The following is a 21959-nucleotide window of genomic DNA, read 5'->3' as shown; positions in this document are numbered from 1 at the left end:
CGGTATATTTTGACAGCAAACAATAATATGCTGCCTCACCATTCCTGCTGGAAAGGACCTAGACTCACATTAGCATTCACAACTTTAAAAAGTTCTTTAGTCACCTTGACCCTATACAGGCTAGCTGGAATTCCTGTTCCAAATCCCAGCTTGATGAGGTGATTGCCATGAGCAAACCCTTCTCTGCTCAGCAGCCTCCCGTTTTCCTGATCTGGAGACCTTCCCAGGACCTACAAACTCCTTCTGTCTCCCCCCTCGGCCAATCAGGAAGCATGGCTGTTGGCTGAGCTGGATTCCCTTGCCTTTCCCCAAGCCTGGGAAAGGGGATCTTCTTTCTGTTCAAGCTTCTAGCCTTATAACTGGAGCCAGAATCTGTGTCCATATCGTGTTTTGATTGAGAGGTACTCTCTTCCATATACCTCGAGTGTGGTTCCTTGTGTGCATGCGTGAGAGAAAGAGAGACATCAAGTCACAGCTAACTTATGGCAACCCTGTAGTTTTTGTCAGGAACAGGTGTCTGTCCCTAGCATCCCATAAGCAAACTCATCCAGGCAGATAGCTCTGAAGCAGTGATACTTTATTAGGAGCAACAGGACAGATTAAAGAACTGTCTGTCTACAAACAGGTAAGGCTTGTAATGAGAAAACTTTGGTAGGTTACATGTTTAAAAGCAATGCAGGTTTTGGGAGTAAACATGAGCAAGCAGTCCCGAGATAAGCAGTTCCCAGGGAGAAAGACTAAACAGCGGCCCAGCATCCGCAGAGCAGGGGGAAAACAGGACGGGGGAAACTATACACAGAGTTTACAGGCATGAGAACCGAAGATTTGACACATAGCCAAACACTGGCCTAACTCAGGTCAACAGCCTTTACTCCTGTTAGAGAGCAAGGCCTGACAGTTTTCAAAGCAAGAGACATTCAGAGGTGGTTTGCCAGCATGGTGTAGTGGTTAAAAGTGGTGGAGGCTAATCTGGTGAACCAGGTTGGTTTCCCCATGCCTACACATGAAGCCAGCTGGGTGACCTTGGGCTAGTCACAGCTCTCTTAGAGCTCTCTCAGCCCCACCTACCTCTCAGGGTGTCTGTTGTGGGGAGAGGAAGGAGATTGTAAGCCGGTTTGATCCTCCTTAAAAAGTAGAGAAAATAGACATATAAAAACCAACTCTTCTTCTTCTCCTCTCTGTGGGCTGAGAGAGTTCAGAGAGAACTGTGACTGGCCCACGGTCACCCCGCAGGCTTCATGTGGAGGAGCGGGGATTCGAACCCAGTTCTCCAGATAAGAGTCCACCTCTCTTAACCACCACACCACGCTGGCAGGTCCTTAGCATGCCCTGAAAGTTCCTGTGGGCTCCCACTGTGCTTTGGGTGGACATGTATGTGGAAGTACAAGCAAGTTCCCTCGAAGCTACCCAAACTTGTGTTGCCATGAACTTCCTGTCCTGACACAAATAAGTGCCTCGCATGTTTCCCCTTTGGGATATATCTTCTGGATTGCCTTCCCAGATGCCTGGGACTCCAGTTCAAAGCTTGAATCCATAAACTGTTATTCTGAATCTTGCTTCTCCCTCCTTGAAAGTTTTAAGGCTAGAGAACTTCAAGTGAAAAAATAAGGTTTTTAAAAGATGAAACAGAAAGAGCTAGAGCTTTAGCGACAAAGTACGATTGAAGCAATTGTTTTCCTATGACAATAAGTCCATGCACAGCCACTTCACTTTATGTTTTCTTAGGCTGGAGCAGCTGCACATTAAATATCCTGGTAGATAGGACATTATGGAGGACTTTCATTCATAGGGTTGCCATGAGTCGGAAGCAAATTGACAGCACTTAACACACACACACACATAACATTACAAATTCCTTTTGCTGCCTCTAAATAGACTTTTTTCAAATTTAGGCTTCTAGCTACTTATCAGCTTTTCCCCTTTTACGTTTTTCTCTTTGTATTTTGTAATTAGAAGAAGCCTCAAAAACGTTTTTTAAAAGTAAAAGGCACCAGCAACGCTGTGTTCTAAAGCCCCTAAGAAAACATATAAAATTAGGTGCTAACACATTAGTCACCAAAGCTCAGGGCTGGTGAACGCAGGAATGTAAATAGAGAAAGGCAATGCTGATTTTTAGTACAGGGGACTGCCTCAACCTCTTTGGCCTGTGTATGTTGGCCCTCCAGGGCAACTGGCCAGCCACAGTGTGAAACAGGATGTTGGACTAGATGGCTCCCTGGTCAGATACAGTAGGGCTCTTACGTGCGAAGATGCACAGCTTCAGCTGTGGGCATGAAGCAGACCCACGGCTATTTAGGCACACATGCAGCCTTCTTGTCTGGTGTGGGAGTGGGGAAGAGAGGGTCCAGTTCTTCCAGTCTTCATTAGAAACTGGATTTGCACAGCACTGATTGTCCAGCGCCTGTATCACTTTCAAAGACAATTTCCTTCTCTCTCTGAACAGACGTTAAAGACTAGAAAGTTGCGTAAAGAACATTAAGATATACAAATACTGTCCTTCCATTTCTGTAAGGTATTGCAAGTGCTTTAATTTTGAAAGCATTTACATGAAAATGGAAGAAAAGGGAGCAATAGTAACAGAAAAGGAGTATGCCAACAGTTATCCAGCCCAAGCCTATGCATGTTTACTCCCAAGTAAGTGTACACAGGAGTGTGCCCAGAGAGGTATTAAAAATTTAGAAACAGAAATCTTAAAAAGAGGAAAAGAAGAACGTCAAAAAAGTGAATAGTGTCCACCACACGAAGATACCACACACACACACCACTTGGGTAGAGGTGGATTATTGATTTGCCCTGAAGACAGAAAAGCTGAAACACAATTTCTCTAAATCCCCCATGCTCCCCGGTGTCAGATTCTGGATCTCACAATTTACAAGCCGAGGCGCTGGAAAAAGATATACTGACTAAGGTGAGAAACACAAAAAACAATTTTACTCATGTGCACCTTTGGTTTTATCATCTCAGACACCCCAACGTGATGTAAATTGTTATTTCCCAAGCCTCCCAACCTTACAATGCAATGTTATCTTTTTTATAAAAACAACAATGTTGTTTTACTCTCTATCCTTTACCAGCTGCTAAGACATGTAAGTTATTACAAGCTTATTTCAATTTAAGTTGGATGAACATTTTTGTCCTCCTTGAGCTAAGTGGAAGGGGATAAATATTTTAATAAACAGAAATTATTCTAGCGAAGCCGGTTGGAACACCTCATAATAAACCAACTCTTTATGCTGCAAACATGGAAATGCCACTGAGCAAGTTTGTTCTCCATCACTCAGCGCTGCTGCTGAGAAGTTCCCTGCCCCTGCAGGGAGCATTTTGAACAGGTGAAGCTGCCTTATACTGAACCAGACCCTTGGTCCATCAAAGTCAGTACTGTCTACTCAAATCAGCAACGGCTCTCCAGGGTTTCAGGCAGAGGTCTTTCACATCACCTATTTGCCCGGTCCCTTTAACTGAAGATGCCAGGGACTGAACCTGGAACCTTCTGCATACCAAGCAGATGCTCTACCACTGAGCCACACCCCTCCCCTCTTGTCAAATAGGGTGGTGGGAGAACCCTCCAACCAGGACAACTCATATCATAGGACAACTCGTATCATGGTCTGACAGCAATGCAAATTTGGTGAACTTAGGCAGATCGTGAGACGGAGGGCAAGAAGGGTTGAGTCAGTGCTCGGCTCTCATGGCCCTTTCTTGCATGCATCACCACTTTGGGTTCAAAAAGCAATTTTCCTCCAGGCCAGATTAGCCAGGGATCCTAGAGGTTGTTTTTTTGTTTGTTTTGCCAGTTTATGGGCATGTAGCAGGGGTCACTGGGGGAGTGGAGGAAGGCCGTTGTGAATTTCCTGCATTGTGCAGGGGATGGGACTAGATGATCCTGGAGGTCCCTTCCAACTCTACTTTTTTATGATTCATATACAATGGGAAAAGGGGAGAAGGTTATGCAGAGCCTGATGTTTAGGTGACAAACCTGTGGTTACACTTCAAGGTTCGTTTCCAGCACATCATCGCGTGCATGCACATTGCAACCTTGGGTGTGGCTACTCTTGAGAAATTCCGATGAGGCACATCCACACAGCAGTCACGTTTTCATGGCACCTGGCCTCTTCTTAACAGCACGTTCTCGGAAGTAAGGACCACTTTCCGTAAGGCTTCCGAATTGGTTATGCTTTGGACTGCTGCCTCTCCTCAAGGTTCTAGCAAGGTGCAAGAATCTCAGAATGCACACGTCTTTCTTTTCACTGCTGAAAAGAAAAGACCCTTCACCATAAAACTGGAAGGGCAACTTCAGAACTAGAATGGCACCAGCAGTTAAAAAAACAGTTATCATAGCATCGCTTTCGCGTTAAGTAGAAGAAAAATCAGATTACTCACCCTCTTTAGCAGCTTTACTAATTGTAACCCACTCCAATGAAACATGGAAGCCACTGCCTTGCACGTCCAATTCATCTTTCTCCACTCGCAGGAGTAGCACACTTATGGAATGTGAATCGGATGTCACACAGGAGACGCTGTGGACTACAACAAAGGGACTTCCGAACTCTTCATTGAATAATATCTGAAAGAGAGATGGAGCCACGTCAGCTACAGTGATGCTTTCTGAATGCCCAAGTGTCCACTCTAGATTAAACAGAACAAACAGGGTCAGGATTATGGGATGACACCAGATTAAAGAGAGCCAGGGTGGATAAAAAATGATTTTTTTTAAATAAAAAAAATGGATTTTTAAAATTTAAATTGGATTTTTAAAAATAAAATGCTTTTGGAGACAAAATCTTTCTAAAGATAGTTTTCTATTTAAGTTACATTATAGTCCAAAGGCTATTCATCAGGAAATAAGGATTTGTTTTTAATTATGTAGCATGAGGCTTTATATTTATGCAATGTTTAAATTTTTTGGTAAATGAATTCCATTAATCCATTCACAATATCATGCTCTTCCAGAGGTTTCTGTAAGATTATTTGGGGTAGTTTTTCTAACAAGAAGATATTATCACAGATGCTTGTTTTTGCAGTTCTCAAAAGTGTGAATTTGTGTCTGCAGAGATAATATGCCTTTTCTTCACAGGAAAAAATGTTCTAAAATAAACATACAGAGTTGAGGAAAAAACCTTAATCCCATTGTTCCTTTGCAAATTTACATACACAGAATCAACCCCTTATCTCTTAAATGCTAAGTTCCAAGAGGTTCAATGAATAGATTATTTGGAGTGGAATAGATCTGCACAAGTAGCTAAGTGTGAAGCAGTAAAAATGAAAGTGCAACCTTGTGAGCAGAATACTCCACAAGTCTTGGGATCTTTGTGTAATAATTGCGCAAGTCACTTGCATGTCTGTGCAACTCATACTTGAGGCAAGTGCTGAAGGCACTTCAGGGCAGGCAACCTCTTCCCAATCCCACTGGGTTCCAACAACTGCACTAACACTTAACTGTACAGAATAGGCACTTGAATGTAAAAGCAAATCCAAAGGGGTGGTGGTGGTGGTGGAAATAGTAACTGGGATCTGTAAGTCCTCGGGAAGACCTTGAAGTGCTTGTCAGTCAACTAATAAGAGTTCACTGGTTCCAGGCCCTTCTTCCCAGGGTTCGCCTGACATTGTCCAAACAATAAAGTCTCTACCTGGAACTTCAGTCCTGCAGCAGGAATCCTCGAAGTTCTCTGCTCCAGTCCTTGGTCCCCCTTTTCCAGCTTTCCACCAGCCTGTTCCTCCTCAGCCTGTTCTTTCTGCAAGCCTGTTCCAGCCTAGGCCCACCAACCATATCTCTCCTCCTCCCCTCTAGAAAAAGGCAGGCCAGCCTCTCCAAAGCCAGGGCTGCTGGGAGATATAGCCCCTCTGAGATTCCATTACATTTGTGTGTATAGCCTGAGATTTATCACAATATTCTCTCCCTGGAGGAGAAAACCTATAATGGCAGCAGGCCGTAAAAGAGACCCAGTTTGGGAATATCTTAATGAAGTTCCTCTACCTATGGGTAAGGCAGGCATGTGTGCAAAATGCAAACACTGCAGCAAAGAAATGCAAGGCCTGGTGGCCCAAATGAAGCAATATCATAAGAAGTGATGTTTAGGTAGAAAACCATGATTTAAATATAGTCATACTCACTAGTGATTTAAATCGCGAAAATCTAGTCTTACTGACTAGTGATTTAAATCGTGATTTAAATAGATTTGATTAAAATCAAATCTACCCTGCAGAGAGCCCCGGGGCGCAGAGTGGTAAGCTGCAGTACTGCAGTCAAAAGCTCTGTCATGACCTGAGTTCGATCTTGATGGAAGACGGTTTCAGGTAGCCGGCTCAAGGTTGACTCAGCCTTCCATCCTTCCGAGGTCGGCAAAATGAGTCCCCAGCTTGCTGGGGGTACAGTGTAGATGACCGGGGAAGGCAATGGCAAACCACCCCATAAACATAGTCTGCCTAGTAAACATTGAGATGTGACGTCACCCCATGGGTGAGTAATGACCCGGTGCTTGAACAGGGGGACTACCTTTACTTTTTTACCACGATTATAGGAGGAGGCACCTCATTAACTCAATGAGGACTTATCGGCACTCAAGAGATTTCTCTCCCCCACCCCCTTCCAGGAATTGCACCTTGAAAAATGAAGAAGTATTATCAATCCTAGTGCCTTTTAATTTCATAAATTGTCTAGTTCTGTCAGGTTCTTCTACCTGTCCAACAAAAGAGCGGGCAAAGTGCAGCTTGCAAAACCACTGGCTCTGTACCCATAGGCCATCTCTCTGTTTTCATGCCCCAGAAACAAGATGAGGGGGGAGGCTTTGCGACGGGGTATAACAGGGTCATTATCTCTCGAGTGAAAAACAGGTTCGGGCCTTACCAGCATTTTTATGTGTGCCCAGAAAGAAGGAGGCAGCCAAGTATTCTGGGAAGGACTTTATTCTGCTTTCATAGCACACATACTTCCATTGAGTAAGTGTTGCACCCTGGGTGCAGCTACTGGAAGCCAGGAAATCCCTAATGCAAGTTTTGCCTCATCCCTGAACTCACGGACCAGGCTTAAGTAAGGCACTATTTAAGATTCAGCACTCTGATCTACAACATGGGGATGATATTGTTGACTTGCCTTACAGAGTCCCTGTAAGAGCTTCAAAACAGATAAAAGGAAGCATTTCTTCACACAATGCATAGTTAAACTGTGGAACTCCCTGCCCCAGGATGTGGTGATGGCTGCCAACTTGGAAGGCTTTAAGAGGGGAGTGGACGTGTTCATGGAGGAGAGGGCTATTCGTGGCTACTAGTAAAAATGGATACTAGTCATGATGCATACCTATTCTCTCCAGGATCAGAGGAGCATGTCTATTATATTAGGTGCTTTGAAACACAGGCAGGATAATGATGCTGTAGTCATCTTGTTTGTGGGGTTCCTAGAGGCACCTGATTGGCCACTGTGTGAACAGACTGCTGGACTTGATGGGCCTTGGTCTGATCCAGCATGGCCTTTCTTATGTAAGGATTAGTGAGCTATTGTATGTGAAATGCTTTGAAAACTCTGAAGGACTATAGAAATGATATGTATTTCTACGACTACTATGCCTTTTACCATGACATGAGGAATTAAAAAAAAGAGTTGCATTCCTATGCTGCGGAAGAATGACTAATTTTGTCATTTGGGATTTCTGAAGATTTTGCTCAGGGACCTTAGGCGACTGGGAAATCAAGCAAGGAAAATGGATTCCACTTTCCAGTGCATAAAAATGCTGTTGGTGTAATGCTATTATTAGCATCCTTCTAAAGCTAATTAACGTTGGAGTGTTTGCAAATTTCCTCCCACCATGGGTATTAAATATTTAACTCTCCTTAGGAATTCAGCTGTGGATCTAGCGACTTGTGAGCAAAATCAAATTTCACATTTTGAGAACCAGCTAAATTAAGAGCACCGCACGCAAAGGCGCATTTCAAAGAACAGTAACAACTTCAGAAAATGGGAGACACGTTTCCTTGAGTATTCCGTAAGTCTTTACAGTTTAAACAACCCAGTTTCACATCTCAATTTGCACCTTGAGTATACTCTTGCTGAGAGCCAGTGTGGTGCAGTGGTTAAAGTGTTGGATTAGGACAGGGGTCTGCAAACTGCGGCTCCCGAGCCACATGCGGCTCTTTGGCCCGTTGAGTGCGGCTCTCCGAACTTGGTTCGGAGCCCCTGCTCTTGCGCCCGCTTGCGCAGGCAGCTGGGCTGCGGAGCCGGCGCGCCTGAGAGAGAGAGAGCGGGCGTGCTGTCTCTCCCCCCTCCCCGCCGTGGAGAACGGCCGGGTCTCCCTTTCCCTTGCCTTCAATGGTTGGGAGGCTAAAGCCTCCCCTCCCCTCTAGCCACGCGATTGCTGGGCGGGCGGCTCGGTGGTTCCTGGCCCCCCCGCCTATCAGCTGTTGGGCGGGGCGGGCTTCCTTTGGTAGACCTGGCCTCCAGCTGAGTCCCATTGGGAGGCCATGTCTACCCACTGGCTTTCTTGGCGGTAGACCTGGACTCCGAGGAGGGGAAAAAGTCCCCCTTCAGAGGCCAGGTCTACCAATTGGCTTCTAAGGGCCTCCGGAGGCCAAGTCTACTGCCAAGAAAGCCAATGGGTAGACCTGGCCTCCCAATGGGAGGCCAGGTCTACCAATAGGCTTTTATGGGGGTAGACCAGGCCTCCAGACGAGGACTCCGGACGGGGAGGGGGAAATGGCAGGGACTTACAATTTAATTTTTACCAATAAATAAGATCACTATTAAGTACGATATCAAGTTTTATTCAGTACCTATAGTTTAATTAAGACTTAAAACTTTAATTAAAGTTTATTAAGTTAATAAACAGTGTACCTACCTATATAGTTTAAGTTTAAGAAATTTGGCTCTCAAAAGAAATCTCAATTGTTGTACTGTTGATATTTGGCTCTTTTGACTAATGAGTTTGCCGACCCCTGGACTAGGATCTGAGAAACCAAGGTTCGAATCTCCATTTGCTGTGGAAGCTTGCTGGGTGGCCTTGGGCCAGTCACACACACTCAGCCTCGACCCTGGCTAGTATTTGGATGTGAGACCTCCAAGGAATACCTGGGAGTAACCCAGAGGCAATGCAAACCACCCCTGGACATCTCTTGCCTCGAAAACACCAGGTGTTGCCATGGGTCAGATGTGACTTGACGGCAAAAAACAAAACAAAACAAAACCCTCTGGAATTACTACTAGGTACCAACATTAAAAAGACAACAGTTTCTATGTCAATCACTCCCAAAAAGTACAAGCAGAGTGAGAAGATTTTATTTCTGCATGTTAAGAGCTGGAACCTCCGCAGTTCCTGTTATAAATTAGACTTCCAGGCAATGGCGTGACCCCATTTCTTCTTGAACCTGTCATTCAAACTGAAAGCACACCTCAACCTGTTAACACACAGACATGGCTCAGATGGGAGGGCCGTGGCTCAATGGCAAAGAATCTGCTTGGCATGCAGAAGGTCCCAGGTTCAATCCCCGGCATTTCCAGTTAAAAGGGTCAAATAGGAGGTGATGTGAAAGACCTCTGCCTGAGACCCTGGAGAGCCACTGCCGGTCAGAGCAGACAATACTGGCTTGGATGGACCACTGGTCTGATTCAGAATAAGGCACTTTCATGTGTGGTTCATGTGTGTATTGGCCAAACCACAGATTAAGTTTTCCAGCAGCAGAATGAAACTTGCCTGCCTCGCCCCCCCACCGTAGCCCCCTGAGTTTCACCAAACGCTGCCCCCAGGGGGGGGTGGCAGGAGAGTCTAAGGAACAGCAGGGGTATGTTCTGAATTGGGAAGGGGGAAACTGGTGGAAACTGCCAATTTAGTCTGGATCCAACCCTGTGATTTGGAGTGACATGAATGAATCTGCAGGGCCACACGATAATTAGCGACACCCGCTGAGTTTGTGTAAAGTGCTGTCAAATTGCAGTCAATTTATGGTGACCTCATAGGGGTTCCCAGGCAAGAGACGTTGAGAGGTGGTTGACCATTGCCAGCCTCTGCGTGACTTCTTTGGTGGTCTCCCATCCAAAGACTAACCAGGGCTGACCCTGCTTAGCTTCTGAGACCTGACGAGATTGGGCTAGCCTGGGCCATCCAGGTCAGGGTAGTGACTTCCTAAATACATCTTTGGGACCGCCTCTCCAGGTACAACCCCCAAAGGATATTAAGATCTATGGATGATAATCTGTTGGCCCTAAGAGTGTGCGGCTGTCCTCGACGAGAGCCAGGACCTTTTTGGCCTGGTGGAATACTTGGTCTAAGCTGCAGTACTGCAGTCAAAAGCTCTGCTCACGACCTGAGTTCGATCCCGACAGAAGTCGGTTTCAGGTAGCCGGCTCAAGGTTGACTCAGCCTTCCATCTTTCCGAGGTCGGTAAAATGAGGACCCAGCTTGTTGGGGGTAAAGGGGAGATGGCTGGGAAAGGCACTGGCAAACCACCCCGCAAACAAAGTCTGCCTTGGAAACGTCGGGATGTGACGTCACCCCATGGGTCAGGAATGACCCGGTGCTTGCACAGGGGACCTTTACCTTAACATCAGGGCTATGCAGGGCCTAAAGAAGCTCTGCAGGGCCAGTAAGACAAGAGCTATTCCAGACCTATAACTGAGGACAGCTGCAGGTGTTATCAATGCTGGCCTCCCTACCCCCAGTTTTTTGTTATTAAGTACAATTGTGCTAGGCGTGGGTTGGCCTGTCTGCCTGTTTGACACAGCAGGTGCTGTAAGATGTGCGCTATGGTTTTAATGTTTTGCAAATTGTTATTTTATTGTTTTAAAGGTTTTAATAGATGTATATGTGTCTGGAATTTTACTGTTGTTACCCATCCTGAGCATGGCTTCAGTTGGGGAGGGCGGGTTAGAAATTTTAAAAAATAGATAAAAATAAACTGGGAAGCTCCAGCTTGTCACTACTAAGTGAACCAGGATTACAAACCACAGTCCGAAGGCGCATTGTACCCGAGAATGAGTGGTGGGGAGATGATGAGCATAAACCCACAGTTTGCCAGTTCGAACACAACAGCAAATTGACAAATTTGCGTCAGGTTTATGAAACATCCCATAAAATTTAGGAGCTGGGCTTATTTTTCAGGGTTTTGTTTTAATGACCCTACTTTGTCATTGCTCCTGTAAAACCTAACCCTAAAATCTTCACAGTTCCTTGTCATTTTTTTAAAGCTAACACAAATATGTTGCAATATATACATAAATATGGGGTAACTGTGGCTGTCAGCAAAACAATGTTAACCTCTACCCTTCACCTAAATACATTTTGTATTTTGGAGAATCACCAAGAGGCACTTACAATAAATGACGATGAAAATACTAGGTGCTATAATGAAATTTCTAGGTGCCACGGTGACCGGGATTTCTTGAGCCCCGAAATGCGTTATTATTAACTTTATTTCTTTACTTCATTTATATCCCACCTTACTCCCCAGAAGCAGCTTACACCGATCTCCTCCCCTCCATTTTATCCTCACAACCACCCTGTGAGGTAGGGTTAGGCTGAGAGTGTGAGATTGACCCAGCAAGCCTTTGTGGAAAAGTGGGGATTCAAATCTGGGTCTCCCAGATCTTAGTCTGGCACTCTTCACTGTAAAACTACAACATTTTTTTTAAATCAAGAGCAACTGTGAAATTGATGCATTTTTCTAGACTGCACTCTAGTAGAATCAGAAAAAAATATATAGTTGTGCAGTAAAAGCCCAAGAAGCAATTCCAGGCAGCTAAGAACACAGAAGGCATTAAGCAGCAGCGAGGCAGTTTTATCCTACGCACCTTCAAGGGGTGAGGGATAGAAGCAGAACACATTCAAACATCCATCTTAAGCTTCTATCGCCAACAGTTCCTTTTTTCAAGACTTACTTCCCATTTTTCGCTGGCACCTTCGCCACGCTTGCCTGTTCGGAGCAGATACAGCCTCCCCGTTCCATCGGAAAGGGTCACCCAGGTGGAAGACGCAAAATGCATCGAGGCACAAAGCCGATTATCACAAGCTGTCAGGTCTGCAGGAAGCCTAAACACTTCTCGCGGCTTTTTCAAAGCAGTGTCCTGTAAAGTGACGGGGGAAAAAACCCACCGATATCGTTATAAGATAGAAAATAGAAACAGCAAAAACATAGAGTCCTATGGCACTTAACAGATTCATATCTTAAACTTTTGCACACTGCAGACCATTTTGTCAGAGGCGACCGATCAACAGCAGTTTTTGGTCGAAGCTTTTGGGGATGAGGGGAATCGGGGAGGATGTCTTATTTGTATTGATCCAGATCTATACACTGGTTCAGTATGTAGACAGTTCAGAGCATGAGTGGACGAGAACTGCTGTCTTTGCATGAGAGGATGGCTCATATCTATTCAGGCCCCCTTCAGAAGAGCAATATATGGATTGAAGTCACAGGGGAGATTTTTGCCACACACACAAAAAAGGGACAACAGCATATCAAGAAAGCAATTTGCTTAGGACTGCACCACTGGACATTTATTAGACACTACATCCAGGAGAGGTTTCAGCTCCCAAAACTGGAAACCTGATGACAGTGGACGGCCAGAGGCCAAAGCCAGTCTGTAAATAGGTGCTACTACCAATCTGCATTCAATTGCTCTCCTTTCAACTACATGCTTTGGGGAGGGGATAATGCTGGACAACACACTCTGTATGTCAAGTGTTATCTGCAGTGTTATCTGCTGTTAAGATTAGCAATATGAGTCTGAATTTGCGCAGGGAAGAAAAACACCCTTCTTCTCTGAAGGAAGAGCATTTTATTTTTTTAAAAAATGAGTACCATTCATCTTTATTGCACATCCTTTTCCTCACTCATTCACATTAAGAAAAACCCACCCAAAATTGGTATGTCACCCTCCACAAATGTGCATTTGTGTGTGTGTTAAGTGCCGTCAAGTCGCTTCCGACTCATGGCGACCCTATGAATGAAAGTCCTCCAAAATGTCCTGTCTTTGACAGCCTTGCTCAGATCCTGCAAATTGAAGGCTGTGGCTTCCTTTATTGAGTCAATCCAGCTCTTGTTGGGTCTTCCTCTTTTCCTGCTGCCCTCAACTTTTCCTAGCATGACTGTCTTTTCCAGTGACTCTTGTCGTATCATGACGTGACCAAAATACGACAGCCTCAGTTTAGTCATTTTAGCTTCTAGGGTCAGTTCAGGCTTGATTTGATCTAGAACCCACTGATTTGTTTTTTTGGCAGTCCACGGAATCCGTAACACTCTCCTCCAACACCACATTTCAAAGGAATCTATTTTCTTCCTATCAGCTTTCTTCACTGTCCAGCTTTCACACCCGTACCTAGTAATAGGGAATACGATGGCATGAATTAATCTAGTCTTGGTGGCCAGTGACACATCCTTACACTTTAAAATCTTTTCTAGCTCCGTCATGGATGCCCTTCCCAGTCTCAATCTCCTTCTGATTTCTTGGCTGCAGTCTCCCTTTTGGTTGATGGTGGAGCCAAGGAATAGAAAGTTTTGAACAATTTCAATTTCCTCATTGTCAACCTTAAAGTTGTGTAATTCTCCTGTAGTCATTACTTTTGTTTTCTTGATGTTATTTAGCCTCCCAAAAAACCCACTTTACCCCACCCCCAGGTATCAAGAGTAATACATTTTTATTAAAATCAACCAAACTAACACAAAGCATGGAACAAGTTTGGATTCCCCCAAGTTTGGATTTCCGGTACAAAAAAAGAAAAAGAAGCGGGGGGGGGGGAGAGAGACAGAAAAAAATAAATGTTCTACAGCAGCGGTCCCCAAACTTTGGAGCACTTTTTAGGAGATAAAATTGTCACGGGGCACTAATTTTCACCTAGCACCTATAAACAAAACCAAATGACAGTAGTATTTTTCTTTCCAATGTCTTCACAGAGCACTAGATGTTTCGCAGAGCACCAAGCACTCTGTGGAGCACAGTTTGGGAACCGCCATTCTAAAGAATGATGAAAATGCTCGGAGTCTACCTATTACACTTCCATCTCCCCTTCTTATTGGAAGTGCAAGGCTCTGTACACGCTGCTCACCTCCATTTTATCTACCTAAATATGTGAGGAAGGTTAAGCTGAGTGAGGGATCCACAGTCAACCAAAGAGGTTCTTGATTGGAGATTTTAAACGTGGGCCTGCCCACTTCCACATACAATGTGGGCTTCAGGTAATAGATACGGGAGACCAGGAAGCAGTGCAGACTTAATTCGATTAGATGGTGCTGCAAGCAGAACGGATTTCAAGAGATCCCAGAGGTTACTAGGATAGAGAAACCAAAAAACAAAACAAAAAAACACAAAGATCACTCTGTTTATGAATATAAAAGTCAGCAGGTGGACTCTCATCTGGAGAACCGGGTTTGATCCCCCACTCCTCCACATGAGCGGCAGAGGCTGATTTGGTGAATTGGGTTGGTTTCCCCACTCCTACACACAAAGCCAGCTGGGTGACCTTGGGCAAGTTACAGCTCTGTTAGAGGTCTTTCAGCCCCACCTACCTCACGGGGTGTCTGTTGTGGGGAGGGGAAGGGAAGGTGATTGTAAGCCGGTTTGAGTCTCCCTTAAGTGGTAGAGAAAGGCTGTTACCGCACTAGGTATTCCCAGAGATGTATCAAGAGTTTGAAAATGTTATAAAAAACATCGCTTTAAAAGGGTTTTTGGATGCCATGGCTAAAAAATGGTTGGAAGACGTCTTCACAGCTAAAGGGGCCAAACAAAGTGCGAGCAGTATTTTTTATAACAGTTTCAAACCCTTAACACATTGGTGGGAATACATTGAAAGTGCGAACAGATTTTTTTTATAACATTTCCAAACTCTTGATACATCGCTGTACCTAGTGCGGTAACGGCCAAAGTCGGCATATAAAAACCAACTCTTCTTCTTCATCAGCTATTTCTTTGGAATCACTTCAGATCAGGGAGAAGGAATCTGTTATCTATTTATATTGTTTTAGTTTCCATTGGCTGAAGGGAGTCGCTTCCTTCCTGCTCGGGTGTATGCCTCCAAAGCATCTGGCTCACTACTGTTGGAAATTGAATGCTACGCTATGTGAACCCAACTGGGTTATGAGTAGTTGAAGTCTGTGGAAGTGTTTAATTCCAAGTGGACCTGAACAACAACTGTCAACTTTTAAAATGCATTTGTGGTTACGGATTGGACTCCGGAGGCTGATTTCGTTTGCGAACCACTTCTTCGCTGTCCCCGAAATATTAGCTGTCTTCGCTGTCCCCGAAATATTAGCTGTCCTAAGTCGGTGCTCATTTTTCAGAGTCTTTCAACATCAGTTTCCAAGGAAACAGCTCCTAACATTTAACACTGCCTACAAACTATTAGTTTTTCTCTCTCTCTCACACACACACACACTCTCAAAATGACTTCCTGACCCATTTGTTGAAATCACTTGCAGATAGATCGGGAGCCGTACATCGCTCGGATCAGTAATTTCTGAGTCTGTAGTAGAACTGGGGAAGATCAAATCTTATCACACCCACAGCCAGCAGCAGCACAAGGTCAAAGTGAAGGAAAAGAAACATCTTTCAGGGGTATCTTCTTTTGAAAGCAGACCACAAAGAGGTTCACAGAAACAATTAATTTAATACTTCCACTCCATTCACTTTCCCCAGTAAAAAAAAAAAAAGAAGTAGCAGCGTATTTTGGCCTTGCTATACACCTCTATTATATACTGATGGAGGTGGAAATCTTTTCAACAACTATTAATTCCTACTCATGAGAGCCATAGAACCGTATTAATTGCCTCTCGCTATGCTTGAAGGGGAAAAAAATTTCTCTTCCTCACTGCCTTTGGTTCGTCACCACACCAGCCTGACAGTATTTCAGGATCGATAGTTTCTTGTGACTCTGGACTTTTAATAAAAGGCTGGTGGGTTCAAACTGTGGAACTCCCTGCCCCAGGATGTGGTGGTGGCTGCCAACTTGGAAGGCTTTAAGAGGGGAGTGGACATGTTCATGGAGGAGAGGGCTATTCATGGCTACTAGTAGAAATGGATACTAGTCATGATGCATACTCGTTCTCTCTAGTATCCAAGGGGTATGCCTATTATATTAGGTGCTGCGGAACACAGGCAGGACAATGCTGCTGCAGTTGTGTAGAGCCAGCGTGGTGTAGTGGTTAAGAGTGGTGGTTTGGAGCGGTGGAGTCTGATCTGGAGAACCGGGCTTGATTCCCCACTCCTCCACATGAGCGGCGGAGGGCTAATCTGGTAAACTGGATGTGTTTCCCCACTCCTACACATAAAGCCAGCTGGGTGACCTTGAGCAAGTCATATTCTCTCAGCTTCACCTACCTCACAGGGTGTCTGTTGTGGGGAGGGGAAGGGAAGGTGATTGTAAGCCGGTTTGAGTCTCCCTTAAGTGGTAGAGAAAGTCGGCATATAAAAACCAACTCTTCTTCTTGTCTTGTTTGGGGGCTTCCTAGAGGCACCTGGTTGGCCACTGTGTGAACAGACTGCTGGATTTGATGGGCCTTGGTCTGATCCATCATGGCCTTATGTTCTTATAACCCAAATGCGAAATTCAGCCACCGTCACTCCATTACCTCTTTAGTCTTACAATTCCACAGCCTCCAGAATCCATTCCCCGCAGGGCTGCCAAGAGCCACCACAGGCCACCAGAGATGACTTCGGCCCCCTCCACCCCACATATCACCCCCAACCAATGCCGAATTACAACACAGGCGCTGCTAATGTTTCCCAGCAGCAACTTGTCTGGCTGTCCTCAACTAGAGTCAGGGCTTTCTCCGCCCTGGCCTGGTAGAAATCCCTTTCTAAGTAGACCAGAACCCTGCAGGATCTTAAAGATTTCTGTAAAACAGAGATATTCTGCCAGGCCTATAGTTGAGGACAGCAACGGTTTTCACTAAAACTGGCCTCCCTACCCCCCCTCTCTTTTATGCTGCTATTAATTTAAATTTGGGGGCCCTGACTGCTTCTTTGGGACACTACACAGCAGCCCCTGGGAAGCCCGCAAGCAGGATGACTGCAACAGCATCCTCCCACCCAACACCTGATATAAAGAAGTGAACTGGAGGGAACAGATACCCATCACGATTAGCAGCCACTGACAGCCCCTCTATCTGCCCCCACAAAATCTGAAGCATCTGTTCTTTTAAAAATACTGTATTTTCAGAAGATCCAGAATACCCGAGAAGTGCATACATAAATTCTGCATATGATCAAGAACGTATAGCGACAAGGCAAAATGGCATTTCTTTCAAAGCAGATGCAAAATTACACAGAGCGGCAAACAGATGAAAGCACACGCCATCCTTTTTCCTGCTGGGACTATCTGAATGGAGATTAGAGATGACAAGAATGTTACAAACCTATCTGAGCAATCTGAATGCCTACAGTCTAAACTTTGTCTTCAAATTAGGGGGGGAAACCCTGCTGTATTAACACTGGGCCATGCAATTAATTTCATTTGATGGCCCATTAGCTTCATAAGTGCTATTGCAAGAAGTACAATATTTGATTAGTAAAAAGGTGCCCCCTGTAATCAATAGTGCAATCAATCTTACGGAATAGTGCAAAGTTTGTTATGCACCGTAGTAAATATAATCAGACAAGGCACAATCCAGTTCATGCAGTCAGTGGAATTTGACATATTCAAGCATAAAAATGCAATACATATTCAGTAGGACTATCAATGATATGGAATTGTGCCATTTACACTTTTCAATAAATATCACCAATTGGTAAAATTATTTTGTTGGTATAATGATGAGGAAATTGAAATTGTTTAAGATTTTCTATTCCTTGGCTCCATCATCAACCAAAATGGAGACTGCAACTAAAAAATCAGGAGACTGAGACTGGGAAGGGCAGCCATGAAGGAGCTAGAAAAGATTCTCAATTGTAAGGATGTGTCACGGTGACTAAGATCAAGATAATTCATACCATAGTATTCCCCACTACTATGTACGGGTATGAAAGCTGGACAGTGAGGAAAGCTGACAGGAAGAAAGTTGATTCATTTGAACTGTGGTCTTAAGAGCAGAGTTTTATGGATATTGTGGGATGCCAAAATAAGACAAATAAGTGGGTTCTATACCAAATCAAACCTGAACTGTCCCTAGAAGCCAAAATGACTAAACTGAGGCTATTATATTTTGGTGACATTATGAGAAGACAAGACTCACTGGAAAAGACAATAATGCTAGGAAAAGTTAAAGGCAGCAGGAAAACAGGAAGACTCAACATGAGATGGATTGACTAAATTGAGGAAGCCACAGCCCTCAGTTTGCATGACAGCCTTTGTTGTAAGATTGCGAGCATCACTTTACTTGCATGAGAAATTAATGCGATAGTCTGATAGTTGCTGCAGTCTTTGACGTCTCCATTTTTTGAGAATTGGAATGTCAATTGACCGTTTTCAGTCTGTGGGCCATTGCTTTGTTTTCCATATTTTTTGGCATATCCTTGTTATGATTTTGTTGGACTCCCTTTTGGTGGCTTGGAATAGCTCTCTATTGATATCACATCTGCTCCTGGTGATTTGTTTCTCTCAACTGCTCTCAGTGCAGCTTTCACTACACTTTCTAAAACAGCAGGTTCTTCTTCAAAAGATTCTTCTTGGAAGGAATCCATCATCCTTTCAACTCTTCTGTACAGTTCTTCAGAGTATTGATCCCACCTTTTCTATATTTTGTCCTGTTCAGTTAATGTATTTCCATGTTGATCTTTCAGCATGCCTAGCTGTGCTTTAAATTGTGCCTTGCCATGATGCCACAGGGCAGTGCAGAGCACGGGCAGGTCAGCATATTGTGGCTTTGAACAGTACATATCTAAAATGGTTGCAGCAAGCGCTAAGCTTGTGGGCGCAGGGCAGTTACAAGCTGGGGCAGAGAAAGCTGGCAACAGCGACCCTCGATTTTATCCTAACCCACACAGTTATGTGACCTCAAGTTATTATCCAACACGTGGGGGTTTCTGACAAACGGGCAGAGCTAAACTGGGGCTGATTTAACCTTTGCTCAACGTTCCACACACATGTGGGTGGGCAAAGACATGTTTTCAAGGCTAAAGTTATGGGGAAACAAATGAACAACAAAGAAGAAATGATGCCCTCCTCTAACTTTCTTCTGCTACTTTAAAAAAAAATGGGGACAGAGGGATAACAATGGATAGTTACTACTTTAAAGAATAGTGTGGAAATAGAACACCGATGCTTTCAGTATTTTCTCTTCAATCCGCCACCTCAAGCATTCCGTCTTTCAGTATTTATTTATATCAGTTTTCATCTTTGGTTATTCAGACAGACATTCCTTTCACTCCTCCCCAAACGACAAGGCCAAGAGCATAACTCACTTTGGTGTTCTCCAATGATACCCACAATGCTACTACATCATTTCACACCAATGACTGAGCAACCTTTACAGCTAGGAAGCTGGTATCTTTAGAAAGGCCAAGATCTCGCTCCCCAGCCCATGTTTCAGTAGCAATCCAGAGGAATGCCTAACAGATAAAGGATTGGTGATTTGGTGACAAATGCCAGTATGGTGTTTGGAGTGTCAGACGAGGGTTTAGGAGACCCAGGTTTGAATCTCTACTCAGCCATGGAAACTTCCAGGGAGACCCTGGGCCAGTGATACACTTTTACCTTAACATATCTCGCAGGGTTGTTGTGAGGATAAAATGGAGGTGAGAACAATGTTGCAAGCAGCATTTGGTCCCCACTGGGGAGAAAAGCAGGGAATAAATATCTCAGCATGGCATAGTGGTTAAGAGCGGCGGACTCTAATTTGGAGAACTGGGTTCGATTCTCCGCTCCTCCACATGAAGCCTGCTGGGTGACCTTGGGCCAGTCACAGTTTTCTCAGAACTCTCTGAGCCCCACCTACCTACCAAGGTGCCTGTTGTCGGGGGGATGGGAAGGAGATTGTTAGCTGCTTTGAGACTCCTTAAGGTAGAGAAAAGCAGGGTATAAAAACCAACTCTTTTTCATTAAATAAATGCAGGCAGAATTCACACTTTTGGTGAAAAAAAACGGATGTGAGCCCTGGCTGTATGGTGATCAGGGAACGGTTTGTTTCTTTTTCACTGCAGCCTTACCAGAGTAACAGATAAATTCATGACTCTTCCAAGTTGATCAACATAGTAAACATTATCTTGGTGCCAGGAATCGAGCTGTAGGTAATTATACATGCCGAAGGCACGCATGTGCTCTAGGGTGTACTGCTCATCTCGAAGTCTGACTTCTGCTACAGCTGAAAAACAAAATGGGGGGGAGGACAGATATTATTTTAATGTATGCAAAATCCCATAATCATTTTGGTATTATATAAAGGAATCCTGATTATAGTATTTCGTAGACAATGGTGGTTTGGAATCTGGATCTAAAGTAACAGTCTCGCTGAAGAGTGTGACCCTTTAAAGCATGGCGGCATCTGATTTTTCTCCCCCAAAATACCCTGAGGTTGGGCTGGCAAATAAAAGAAAGGTTGGTTTTTATATGCTGACTTTCTCTACCACTTAAGAATCAAACCAGCATACAATCCCTTCCCCTCCCCACAACAGACATCCTGTGAGGTAGGTGGGGCTGAGAGAACTGTGACTAGCCCAAGGTCACCCAGCGGGCTTTCTGTGTAGAAGTAGAGAAACAAATCCAGTTCACTAGATTAGCCTCCGCCGCTCATGTGGAAGAGTGGGGACTCAAATCCGGCTCTCCAAATTAGAGTCCACCATTCTCAACCACAGCTCTTAACCAATACACCATGCTGGCAATCAACATCACCAGAATGCCATCTGATGCTTCCAGCTTAGTTTGTATTTACACGAATGGCGGACGCTAATTTGGTGAACTGGGTTGGTTTCCCCACTCCTACACATGAAGCCAGCTGGGTGACCTTGGGCTAGTCACAGTTCTCTCTGAACTCTCAGACCCACCTATACCTCACGAGGTGTCTGTTGTGGGGAGGGGAAGGGAAGGTGATTTTAAGTTGGTTTGATTCTCCCTTAAGTGGTAGAGAAAGATGGCATATAAAAACCAACTCTTCTTAAATAAAAGAAGGGCGGTTTCTGGGACAGAGTACGTCAGCTTCTATCCTCTACCCACTGACTCTTTGCACTGCTGTGAACCAGGTAAAAAGCTATTGGGGCCAGATCCCTGTGCCCCACCTTCCCATGCTGCGGCTCTGCCAGGCAGATTGGTAAGCGGTCGCTGTGAGAGCAAGGGAGCGCCAACAGGCCAATAAAGCCACTCGACCAGTCGCTGCCCGTTGGGAAGTGCCAGTGTACAGCTGGCCCCCTCTAGCAATCTTAAGCATATCCAAATGCTGTTGCCGAAAACTATTCTTTGCTTTGCACTGCCACTCTGTGGCGAGAACCTGATATAGCTGACATATACCCATTCCCATGAGCTTTGACTGTATCTTAAACAGAGCTAACACATTCCTTCACCACCACAGGTATTAACGGTGCAATCCCAAGGAGAGATACTCCAGTCTACGAAGCCCATTCATTTTGATGAATGGAGTACCTCTCCATTGGATTGCACTGTTACAGAGCATTCCTAAGGAGAGTTACTCCAGTCTAAACCCATTCATTCATACTTTGATCCTGGTTTTCAGTCAAGAGCGCTTCCCAAAACAACTTTTAAAAATGATGTTTTAATACCATTTGTTACAAACACTCCCCGGTCTCAGTTGGCTTTCAGCTTGACAAGGACTCTCGGATGAAACCGATTTGGGGGAGTGGGGGCTGGAAGCAAGAGAAGGAAAGAAAACCAGCTGGATACAAGCAAGGCAAAGAAACGCCTGGTTGCTCTGGGCATTGCCTGGAATGGGCCATCAATGGCAACTGGAAACTTGGGAGAGGGGCTCTCATCTGGATCTAGCCATGGTGGGAGGGAAGAGAAGGCCTGGCTGCTTCTCCTCCCATGACATCATAGAGATATGATGCCAGCAAAGATCAGACCTCTCGGTCTCCCACCCTTCTATCAAGGAGCTCCTCCTTCAAC

At 44.7% G+C, this 21959-nt stretch overlaps 1 protein-coding gene across 1 annotated transcript in view; it reads right to left on the bottom strand.

The window, feature by feature from the left end:
- The window catches only part of NUDCD1 (NudC domain containing 1), a 61457-nt gene that overhangs the window by 35513 nt on the left and 3985 nt on the right, over positions 1-21959 (bottom strand). Inside the window, exons 2-4 of the mRNA XM_056854256.1 lie at positions 20054-20208; positions 11858-12043; positions 4381-4564 (exon numbers count right to left, since the gene is read on the bottom strand). Coding sequence (XP_056710234.1) covers positions 4381-4564; positions 11858-12043; positions 20054-20208 — 525 coding nt within the window. The remainder of the gene's footprint in view (positions 1-4380; positions 4565-11857; positions 12044-20053; positions 20209-21959) is intronic.

Source organism: Euleptes europaea, chromosome 8 (genome assembly GCF_029931775.1).
Source record: "Euleptes europaea isolate rEulEur1 chromosome 8, rEulEur1.hap1, whole genome shotgun sequence".
NCBI lineage: Eukaryota > Metazoa > Chordata > Lepidosauria > Squamata > Sphaerodactylidae > Euleptes > Euleptes europaea.
The sequence above is the reverse complement of the archived record's forward strand: the minus strand, read 5'-3'. Positions and strand labels throughout refer to the sequence as shown.